Source organism: Mustela putorius, unplaced genomic scaffold, assembly GCF_011764305.1.
Source record: "Mustela putorius furo isolate JIRA1106 unplaced genomic scaffold, ASM1176430v1.1 tig00003901_pilon_pilon_pilon, whole genome shotgun sequence".
NCBI lineage: Eukaryota > Metazoa > Chordata > Mammalia > Carnivora > Mustelidae > Mustela > Mustela putorius.
Window position 1 is genome coordinate 19,054,606 of NW_025422049.1, and position 12,146 is coordinate 19,066,751.

At 37.5% G+C, this 12,146-nt stretch overlaps 1 protein-coding gene across 2 annotated transcripts in view; it reads right to left on the reverse strand.

Moving 5' to 3' along the window:
- Nucleotides 1-12,146, reverse strand: part of RNF128 (ring finger protein 128) — a 107,967-nt gene that overhangs the window by 34,453 nt on the left and 61,368 nt on the right. For both annotated transcript variants that reach the window (XM_045068300.1, XM_045068299.1), the window contains exon 2: nucleotides 494-741. In XM_045068300.1, coding sequence (XP_044924235.1) covers nucleotides 494-741 — 248 coding nt within the window. The remainder of the gene's footprint in view (nucleotides 1-493; nucleotides 742-12,146) is intronic.

The following is a 12,146-nucleotide window of genomic DNA, read 5'->3' on the forward strand; positions in this document are numbered from 1 at the left end:
ATGGGGTTTGGGTGAAGGTTTTCTCCCTTTTATTTTCTGATTTCTATATTTTCTATATTGAGCATGAAATGCTTTGGTTAATTTAGAAAAAAATTTAAAAGAACATATGTATTTACACCCATATATAATTAAATGCTGGCTGTGCTCTGTAATGAGGTGTCAGAAGATTTAATTAAGCAGGATTAAGGCCATGGACAAATTACAGAAAATAAAACTTTTGAAAGGATGGAAGCTGGTATGCATTAAAAACTATCACTTTTCATAAAACATGCATGGATCACTGTCTAGCAAGTGAAATACATTAAAATGCATGATTGAAATTACAATTAAAAGAGTATTTTTAGGGTTCCTGGCTGGCTCAGTCAGTGAAGCATGTGAGTCTTGATCCTGGGGTTGTGAGTTTGAGCCCCACGTTGGGTGCAAGAGATTACTTAAAAATAAAATCTTTAAAAAAAAACGTATTTTTAGATTGGAAGAAAGAACCACTACAAACCTGTTTCCTGCTTTGAGCTCTTGCATTCCGTAATCTTCGAGCAGAGTAAAAGATAAAATAGCCCACAGTTGCCGCCGTAATAATAAAAAAGGACACAGAAACAAAGAAAATTGAATAGTGATTCACCCAAGGGCCATGTTTTTTCCCTACTTCGATGACCATTGTTACTTGTATGCCTCTTTGAATAGATTGTAGAATTTTTGTGCCTTTCAGATTGCCAATCATGATTGCAACAATGTCTCCTGCACCTGTAAAAGAAAAGAAATTCAGTTTTAGTTTTGGTCAGCATTCTGAGTACAGAAATCCAATTGCTAAAGTGATTTTACAGTATTCTCAGTGAGACATGGAAGGATACTCATTCACTCAATTAACGTTTATTAGGCACTTACTATACATGTTATAGGGAATATAAACATGCTGAGCCTTGGTTATTGATCCTAAGGAACTCAGACTTTAGTAAGGAAGCTACGACATGTAACAAACACCTCCGCTCTCTTCAGGTTAACTACCTATAATTCAACAGTATTGAGTTTAGGGTCAAATTCACCTCTTACACGAGGTCTTTCTTAAAGAGAAATAGTCCCCCAGATGGTAGAAAAGAGGGTTTACATCCAAGGGAATCTGAGATTTGGGAAAGACAAATACTTAACTATATATTTTCCCATTTTATAAGGTAATAGACTGGCTCATGAGCTCACTACTAAAATGTACAAGAATTTACATATCAGGAAGTAGTAATCTGAGATAAATGTTTGAGACCAAACATACCACACACACACACACACATGCACACGCATGTGCACACATACATGTGCCATTTTCCCATATCCTCTAAAGCAATATAAAATTTGTCCAAGGTACTCTAAGGTTTTGTACAGACCTAATCAGGTTATCAATGAATAGAACATGTAAAATTAATAGTAATGTATGGTTCAACACCAATGAAAGTCAAGCCTGAAATTAGACTAATAGTCTAATAATCTAAATCTTAGTCTAGAGGCTTAATCTCTTTAACACCTTCCTCTCTACCCCCAACTATGTAAATCCTGTGAGAAAAGTAAAGGACAAACATTATCTTTCCTGGTGTTGTGAGAATGTCAGATTACTCATGCCATTCCAATGCTTATCAAGGTTTATATTCCTTCTAGTATATGCCACCTGAGACCAATAATCTTCAGCAAAAAATAGAGCTCTTTGAATGTTTAGAGATTACCAACCAGAGAAACCTCCCACTGATACTAGGTTAAGGTACTAATCTTGGTTAATGATCAAACTCCAGTATGGAATAAACACAACCCCATACCCACCCACACGTGTGCAAGCTTGTGGGCACAGGACTCTAAAAGGCTTTATCTCTTTAACTAGATTTAACTACGTCATTTTTTTCAATTTGTAAGGTAACAGACTTTAGAATTTAAACACAAAAGTGTACTACTAAAACAATATTCATACTTTCAATGGTCAAATTAAGAGTATAAACCTAAGATGGCAAGGTACATAGCAGAATTACTACCCGAGCAATCCCTTAAGTTTATGGTTCCTGATGGCCAAAGTCTTCAAAGGATCAAGATGATCTTACTTGAAGTTACTAATTAAAAGAACAGATTCATAGGGTATTATTACAGATCCTTAAAGTTCTAAAGACACTTTAAAAAATATATGATAGCCATTCAGTTAAAACCTTTTACAACTTCACTAATTTGCTGATACTCAGTTTGGTATACACTGATGACTTACTCTCATTTACATGAAGAAAATCTTGAAAGCAATGGGAAGTGGAGGAGTCTGGAATGCCTTTTGATATATTTTTCTCCTCTATTAACATATGACCCAAATATCCCTTACAGATCTAGAGAACTGGCTATTTTGCAAGAGAGCAGCTCATTTTTCTATTTATTTGGGAGCTTTACATTTCTAGCTTTGGCACTAAAAGCACAGATATTATTTTAATTCTCTTTTGTCATTATTTGTCTTTTCTCTACAAGCCACCTGTCAGGAAAATTTTTGGTTATGAAGATTATTTAACCCAGCATTTATTTCTGATAGTGTAACCTGTATAATCCTTGAAAGTAGAGATAATTCAGGAAAATTTCTGGTTATAAAGATTTATTATTCAACCCAGCATGCATTTCTAATAGTGTAACCTGTATAATCTTTGAAAGTAGAGATAATTCTAAAACTCAAGCTTTAAAATATAATTTTAAAGATTTTTAAATTTTTTAAATTTATTTTCAGCGTAACAGTATTCATTGTTTTTGCACCACACCCAGTGCTCCATGCAATCCGTGCCCTCTCCAATACCTACCACCTGGTTCCCCCAACCTCCCACCCCCTGCCCCTTCAAAACCCTCAGATTGTTTTGTTTTTCAGAGTCCATAGTCTCTCATGATTCACCTCCCCTTCCAATTTCCCCCAACTCCCTTCTCCTCTCCATCTCCCCTTGCCCTCCATGCTATTTGTTATGCTCCACAAATAAGTGAAACCATATGATAATTGACTCTCTTTGCTTGACTTATTTCACTTTCTTTTTAAATCACAGATGTGTCCTGAACTTTTTTACTAATAGAAATAAGTTTTCATTCTTTTGGAAGATATGAGGTGGGTGGCAGGGGTGGATGCTAAGGAATATACAGACCATTGTGGTCAGCTGGAGATTAAAAAACAAGGACAGTCAAAAATGTACTTTGACCACACATAGGGAACAATGCTGTGCTTCAATTGCCCCAAATGCACATTCATATATGCTATATATAGTCCAACTATCTATTGAATCAGTTTTCTAATTATATACAAGACCTATTGCGAAACATTCTTATACATCTCCTCCCCTCTACACCTTTGCCACTACTTAAAAATTGTTTCCTCCTTCCCTTCCCAATCGCAACCCTCTATTAATGGTATCAGAGCCCTCTGGTCATCTGGTATGAATTCTCAGAATCCTGTCTGAATACTCACTGCTAACCTAAGCAGTCATGTAGATGTGATTTCCTTGGTGTACTATCAGATCCTTCCTTCCATTCCTGCTGCCTACTTAATACACGTCCTCATAATGTCCTTGCCTAAACTCCTTCAGTAATCTCCTAACTCGTCACTCTATATCCAATATTTCCCTGTCCTTTAAGTTTCATCAGAGTTTACCTTCCTGGTTGACTTTTGCCATCACTTGGTTGCATCATGCCTCTTTTCTGGCTCTTAAGTCTCTCCTGACCCTTTGGCCTAGCACTGAAAGCCTTTTATGAGGGCCCCATACTGGTCCCAACTGATCTTTTCAGTTTGATATATCTCCACTACAACCCCATCTCATGAACACTCACATCTAGGCACATGGTATTGGCTATTATTCACTTTTTATAATTCTCCTTTTTGTTCTTTCTGTTCCCTAACACTAAAATTTCCTACATCTGCTGACACTCCCCCCTCCTCCTCTGCCTGTGCATTACTCAAATCCCAGCTCAAATGCTGCCTCCTATAATCTTTTCCCAAGTTCCAAGAGAGAACATAAATGTTCCCTCTTTGTTCCCTTGTCACTTGTTTTTTAACCTTTATCTAGTAGTTCATTTTGCTTTGTGTTTCAATTGGCATATTGTAGTCCCTCTCTAAATTAATAGCGTTTTAAGGATAGAGACTGTCTTTTAATGAACTACAGTAATGCTTTCCTTTAACTGGTATTGTCAGGGAGTTGGGTATCCTCTAAAAGTAAAATTTCCAAGTAACAAAAAGTTTTACACAAATAATTTTTACAACATTTAAAAAAGTAATCTACACTGTTCTATTTTCCTAACTAGGATATACTGATTATGATTTATTATTGAGAGTGGATCATCTTTGTGAGCCATTATTTTATATGGTACTGGTAAGCTTATTTGTCCCCAAACTTTTACAATTTTTCACCAAAGTCATAGATTTTTGGAGCTAGAATGGACCTTAGAAGTTGTCCAGTCTGACTCATTTTTGAGTTTTCATTTGGGTAATTTCTTTTTTTTGGGGGGTAGGTTCTCACTAAGAGCATCTCTCTCTTTCTAATTTTATATTTCCAATCTGCTTTCAACTCTGAAAAGTCAATGAAGCTTTGGTCTAAGGGAAAAGTAAAACAGGCTTCCAAAGAGAGCTGGAGGGCTTCAGTTGCAAGTACCCTCTGATATTTATATTGGTTGCTCAGTGACATTTTTGTTTGCTTCCTGAATCCTGGCTATGCTCTGGATAATTGAGGTTGCCAGATAAGATTTATCTATAAACTAGACCCTGTCTTAAGTGCTTTACATACATTAACATATTTAATCCTCATATCCACCCTATAAGGTAAGGATAGCTATTATCTCATTAAAGATAAGATCGACTAACTTGCCTAGGATAACACAAGCTAATAAGTACAGAATTGGTATTTGAACCCAGGCAGTTTGGCTCCAGTGTCTCTTCACCACCTTTCTACGTCACAGTGAAACCTAAAGCTATTATTCTACTGTAAAAATGAAAATCAGATACATTCAGGATGGGGGTGTTGTGGCAAATATTTAACAAGGAGGAAGCCTTGATTTGTAGTGCGTGCCAATTTCCATGGTATAAATAATTCTTCCTTGGCTATATGAGTGCACAGTTGGGAAAATATGGGTAAACTTACTTTTTTTTTTTTTTTTTAAGATTCATTTATTTTATTTGAGAGAGAGAAAGCTTACACGAGCCAGGTGGGACAGAGGGAGAGGGAGAGGGGAAACAGACTCCCTGCTGAGCACAGAGCCTGAAAGGGCCTCAGATCTCAGGACCCTGATATAACCTGAGGCGAAAACCAAGAGTCAGATGCTAAACCAACTGAGCCACCCAGGCGTCCCTGGTTACAATTGTCTTGATAGCATTCACTTAATTCAGTCAGGAATCCTTGAACTTGCTACTTAAAAATCATTAACACCACCATTTAGCTCAAGGTTTGTTTGTTTGTTTTTACATTTTCACTCTGCTACCTAAAATATTTTGGGAGAAGGGACAGATTAAGAATAGGTAACAATTAGGGGCGCCTGGGTGGCTCAGGTGGTTAAGCCGCTGCCTTCGGCTCAGGTCATGATCTCGGGGTCCTGGGATCGAGTCCCACATCGGGCTCTCTGCTCAGCGGGGGGCCTGCTTCCCTTCCTCTCTCTGTGATCTCTTCCCTTCCTCTCTCCTACTGTGATCTCTGTCAAAAAAAAAAAAAAAGAATAGGTAACAATTAAGCCGAAGAAATACTCCAATTTCAAATGTTCGACAGTGAATAATGGTTTCTGCCTATGACTATCTTGGGAACAAAGGTAATAAAATAAACTGTAGCAACTCTTATACTCTTACAGAATATCATTCAATTAAAATGTTAATATAAATAAAGTGTGTCAATCCTTGGCACTACTGGTCAAAGACACTTTCCAGTTATTATTCATAATATATAGAAATTTGACCTAAGCTTCTGCTGGTGGCCAAGCCCTTTCAGTTCTTTCAAAAAAGTTGATGATATTATAGTTTTGGCCTACTCTTACTTCTTTGTGAACACAGAAAAATTCAATGAACAAATATTTCTCAAGTATAAACTATGTATTAAGTTCTGTGCTTCTGGACCTTCCCCCCACATTTAAATATTAATGTGTCAAAATATAAAATAAATTCTAAAATTTTACAATATATGAATTATTCTAAGTATAATGATGGCACACTTATAGCACTGTGGCCTTCAAACACAAATTATAAATGGGTGTGGTATGCTGTTCTAGTATCTCTTTCAATGTGTATTCCACTTTTAATATTAGAAAAGAATATTTGCAGTGAATGCCATACTAGATTAGTAAAGGGCAACTGAAGGCCAAAGTAGCTCTTCCCAAACTAAGCTCATATTCAATACTGCCCAACATCTTGATAATACAGTGAGATCAGCACTTCTGAGTCCACTTATACATAGGATGAATAAGATCTAGGTGTGAAGAATTCCAACATGATTCTCCAACAAACATTTCCTCCATTAGAAAATCTGGAACCAATTCAGGTGTACTTCTGAGTATTCATTTTGTTCACCAGTAGCTTTCAAAGGCTCAGTTTCCCCCCCTATAGCAATTAGGGTAGATCAACATAATGAACTTTGGGCTACTAGGGAAGGTCAGTGTATTTCAAAGAGGAACACTGAAGGTCCTAAGACCAAGGCATCCTAAAAGGAATTTTTTTAAACTAATAAAAAAAATTATGTAAACTTTTTAGCCTGACTAGCTTATCTTCCTTCAAATTTGTTTTGTGACTTTTTTGCCCCCCTTTGATTATTGCCAGCCACAGATGAACGGAATTTAGCTTTCTTCACATCAACTCTCTTGATGAAAAAAAAAAAATAGTTCTACCATTGCACCTCAACAGACATACAAATGATTTCTCAGAGGTATTGGAAATATAGCTCTGTGGTTCACTGGAATCAAATAGGTATTGCACACCTTGTTAAATATGTCCTTATGCTCTTAACTAGCCTTTTAGTTAAATTCTGATCTGTTGCAGGGTATGAAACAGGCATTAGTACAGGTTAGCTGTCGGGTAAAGCAATGGTTCTTAACATTCTGGATTGTTAACAAATTACCTTTTGGGGGGAGGGATGGTGACAGTGAAAAAGACTAAAATCAACTTTTATTATCATTGTTTTTTAATTTTTAAATTTTATTCATTTATTTATCTGGGGCAGGGTGGGCACAAACCAGGGGAGAAGCAGGCAGAGGAAGAAGCAGGCTTTCTGCTGAGCAGGGAGCCCAATGGGGGACTATAATCATTCTTTTAAGCCCCCCCAAAAATGATGCTGAGGTGGACAACCATGCATAGTATGGCAAGTTGCCTTTCTTTCTGCCCTGAACCCACAGATACTTCTGCTATAGGTTTTGAAAACAATTACCACCTTATGGAATAGTCTCAGATTTGATATAGCACCAAAAAATCTCTGGCACAGAAGAGTCCACAGAAAACAGCATATTAAAGACACTAGGGAATTAGAAGCAACACTATTCAAAGGTCACATTTGCATAAGTTGTGGATGACAGGTCATGTTCACAGGTAAACAATTCTTAGAATTATTTTTTAAAAACCTAGTTCTATCTGGACTATTCTGATTTTCATTAGGGTATGTTTAGCATATTGTTAAGAACCAGAGGGCTAGATTCACATTTCTCCAAGTTTTTAGTCTCAGGACTCCTTTTTACTCTTTAAAGTTATTGAAGAATCCAAAGAATAGCTGCTTATGTGCATTATTTCTATGTACAGTTGCCATATTAGAAATTAATACTGGAAAAATTTTTAAATATTCATTCATTTAAAATCACAGTTGTAAACAGATGTTAATGTGATAGACTTTTTAAAAACGATTTTATTTATCTGAGAGAGAGGTGCCCCTGCAGTAACTTTTCTTTAAACAGCTCCTTTTTATCTTAGAAGTACTACTGACAAACAGATGATTAAGACTTGGGTATTTGGACAACCTTCTCTAAAAATGGAATGAAGTGAGCCTGTCATTTCAAGGAAAAAAAAATAACAGCATTTGTTGCTAAGTAAGTGAAATGTAAGTGTTCAAGAAAAATTAGAACTTGGGAAAACTTTTGTGCACCATATGAACTTGACAACTTCCTAGTACTTAGACTTTTCTGATGAGATCAGTGGTAATATTAAATAACCATGATTTTTTGATATAGCATAACCTTGAATCTTGAATCACTGAAAGATCTGCGTAACTCAGTGAGCCAGTACTTTCTAAATGACCAATGTATGGTACTACAAAAACATGCATGGATAAATAATCCATTTGACATATAAGTTAGATCCGTGCATTTTCATTTAGTACAAAAAGTTCATGGATATGGTTTCAAATTCTACCTTGCACCTATGTTTAAGAAACTGCTACTTGTTGAGTTTTGGTGCAGTACCAAAGAAGATGTCTACAATTATTTCAAAATGTTGTTAAGTGCTATAAATACCATTTTTTAAAAAAGATTTTATTTATTTATTTGACAGAGAGAAATCACAAGTAGACGGAGAGGCAGGCAGAAAGAGAGAGGGAAGCAGGCTCCCTGCTGAGCAGAGAGCCCGATGCGAGACTCGATCCCAGGACCCTGAGATCATGACCTGAGCCGAAGGCAGCGGCTTAACCCACTGAGCCACCCAGGCGCCCTAAATACCATTTTTTAAATTACAAATCTGCACGAGTAGATTTCCTTCATATACCTAAACCAGAACAAACCACAATAAATCTAATGCAGATACAAAGATCCAGCTGTCTTCTATGAAGTCTGACATTAAAGAGGTTTGCACAAATGACAATACCACTCTTCTTATCTTATTATTTTAAGTAATTTTAAAATATTGCTAAATATTTTTAATTAAAACAGTTCAGTTGGTTAGGCATCTGCTTTTAGCTCGGTCATGATCTTGGGGGTCCTGGGATTGAGCACAGAGTCAGGGAGCCTGCTTCTCCCTCTGCCCCTCCCCCTGCTTGTGCTCACTCTCACACACATAAATAAATTTTAAAAATCTTTAGAAAGGCTACTTCAGCTCACAAATCAGTCATATAAGTGCTTTTCCTTCAGACAACCCTCATACTTTGGTATGCTGTAGAAGTGTTTTATGCCTACCTCCCATTTCATCACATAGAATATTCAAAAAAAGTTGTGCATGACAGGGCAGAGATTTAATAAAATTAATTATGCTTATTGATTCATCAAGGACATTCCTAGGTGAAACTGGACTTTTTTTTTATTATAAATGCATATAGATACAGTATACAATACAGCTTGGTGCCTCTGTCTTAATTTCTGCTAAGGTGCCAGCAGTATTTTCCCACTATTGCATTTATACCACCTGTGTAATAAACATCAACACAGTGAATATGGCAAATTATGTCTATGTGTTATTACGAAAACAGTTTTCAATTCATGGACCCGTGAAAGAGTCTAAGGGACCAGTAGTCCCAGATTTTTAAAACTGTTGGGCTAGATTAATGATACTAAAACTTTAAATATGCATGACGATTACTTTGAGAAACTTGTTAAAACACTGAATTCCCTGGGCCCCATTCCCTGATTCAGTCTGTCTGAGGCCAGACTCAGAAATCTGTAGTTTAACAAGTTCTCAGGGTTCTTTGCTGCATGTGGTCTGTGGCTCATATTTTCAGAAATACTGGGCTGGAGTTTGATTAATTACAAAATTACAGTTTGATGTTATGGTCAAGGAATTTCTAGATAGTGGTTCTCTCTGGCCAGATCAACACTAATCCTTCACTCTGCATAGTAAAACTCTGCCAATAGAATTATTTTGTTTTTATCACTAAGTACTTCATACAGAGACGTTTGAAACTTAGTAGCCACATCAGAAACAGGCCCATTTCTTTCCTGTTAGAATACGTCTCTGTTGCCTCTCCAGTTTTTTCTTACCAAAATGTCTATAACAACTTCCTAACTGGTCTTGAAGCCACCAGTGTTAGCCTCCAATCCATTCTTCCACAGCTACCAGATAAATTTTTCTAAAGGGGAATAATGTTCATATTATTTCTTTGCTAAGGGCCCTTAAAAGAGCTCTATTTCACCTACAGAATAAAGTTCAACCTCCTTTTATAAGATCCCAACCCATCTGGGGAACCTGGGTGGCTCAGTGGGTTAAGCCTCTGCCTTTGGCTCAGGTCCTGGGATCCAGCCCCGCATCAGGCTCTCTGCTCAGTGGGGAGCCTGCTTCCTCCTCTCTCTCCGCCTGCCTCTCTCTGCCTACTTGTGATCTCCCTCTCTCTCTCTCTCTGTCAAATAAATAAATAGAAAAAAAAATATCCCAACCCATCTGGGTTAGAAATTCAGCTTTTACACTGCCTAGTGCATATTTCCCTTGAAGTTATCTGGTTTTTGGGAGGTGTTTTTGTTTTTGTTTTGTTTTGTTGCTAACTCTGAACTCCTTTAGGTTAGGGACTGGGTCTTTCATCACTGTATCTACAACACCTAGCAGAGTGCCTGGCACATAATATACATCAAATAAGTGTTTGATAAATGTCATTTTAAGTATGCTATACGTAGTGAAAATCTGAATCTTGATTCAATCTGAAAACAAATTTATCCTTAAAGATAACTGCAGTGAACAGAATCTAAGGTGCGCCTTCTCCCTACAGTCAGAGACAGCATATCTTTTTTAAAAAAAAAATTTTTTTTTTAAAGATTTTTATTTATTTGACAGACAGACCACAAGTAGGCAGAGAGGCAGGCAGAAAGAGAGAGGAGGAGGAGGCAGGCTCCCTGCGGAGCAGAGAGCCCAATGTGAGGCTCGATCCCAGGACCCTGGGATCATGACCTGAGCCGAAGGCAGAGGCTTTAACCACTGAGCCACCCAGGCGCCCCAAGAGAGACGGCATATCTTGATAGGGCATCTCTGCGTGCAGCAAGGACATATTATATATACACAGACAAAACGTTAAAACACCAAGGCGCCTGGGTGGCTCAGTGGGTTAAAGCCTTGGCCTTCAGCTCAGGTTTATGATCCCAGGGTCCTGGGACTGAGCCCCACATCAGGCTCTCTGCTCTGCTCCCCCCCCCCATACACACTCTGACTGATTGTCTGACTACTTGTGATTTCTGTCAAATAAAATCTTGAAAAAAAAGTCAAAACACTAATTCTACTTTATAGACTTTGCGTTTTATGTGACGCCTACTGCCACAGTGCCGATCCCACTGAAATCCACCATACTGCCAGAGCAGCAATAATGGTGGCAATAATCCCTCTCCAACCTAGGGCCTGACCATACCTCAGTTTCCCATTTACATTCAGGAGCTAGGACAGATGACGTTTCATTCTCCAGCTCAAGTTAGAACCCAGTCATCCTGGCTCATTGGGAGACTGGTAATTTAGCCACTTAGGAGGGGGTTCAGAGGACATAAAAGAGAAGTCTTGAAACAGATGGAAGAGGTTTATTGTCTATACAACCTTAAATCTGTGCTGATATAAAGTATAAGAAAATAATAAGATATGCTATTGCAAGGCTATGCAGAAATTGCAGTATATGATGTTATCTTATTAATAGGGTATTCTGTAATTGTATTAAAATTTTATGCCAAAGTTCTATTGTCATAGTTTTTGTTTGGGGATAGTAAGGTTTCTAGAAAGCAAATTCAACATTTTTGCTGCTATTTATTAATGTTTTCTGGAGGAAGGTTAGTTGGTAAACTCTACAGCATCAATGTATTTATTCAATCCTTTGGGATAATAAATTGTACAATATCCAAAGCTGTTCAGAATTTGATAAGAATATGTGATGGTGCAAGGTGAAGCAACTACTGACTAGCAACATATATACCACAGGTTAAAAACAGAAAGACATTTGTCGGGCAGTAAAAAAGGGCAAACAAGAGATTTAGGGATTTCTGGCAAAGGAAACTTATATGAAGGGGCATAAGAAATTATGGTGATTGTTTGTCCTTGTATTAATCAGTTCTGTTTCCCTATAACATGAGACCTCAGGAAGGAGAATTCATTCCAGTGAATAAACTGTTGCTGTATCCATAGGAAAACTACGAGCACAAAACCAAACCACAGCCTAGATTTCCAGTGAAACTGGGACATGGCCTTCGCAACTTGCCACTTTACCCTCAACCCTTCAGACCAGGCGACATCTGCACATTCAAATGTATGGAAGGGACATGCACTCTGT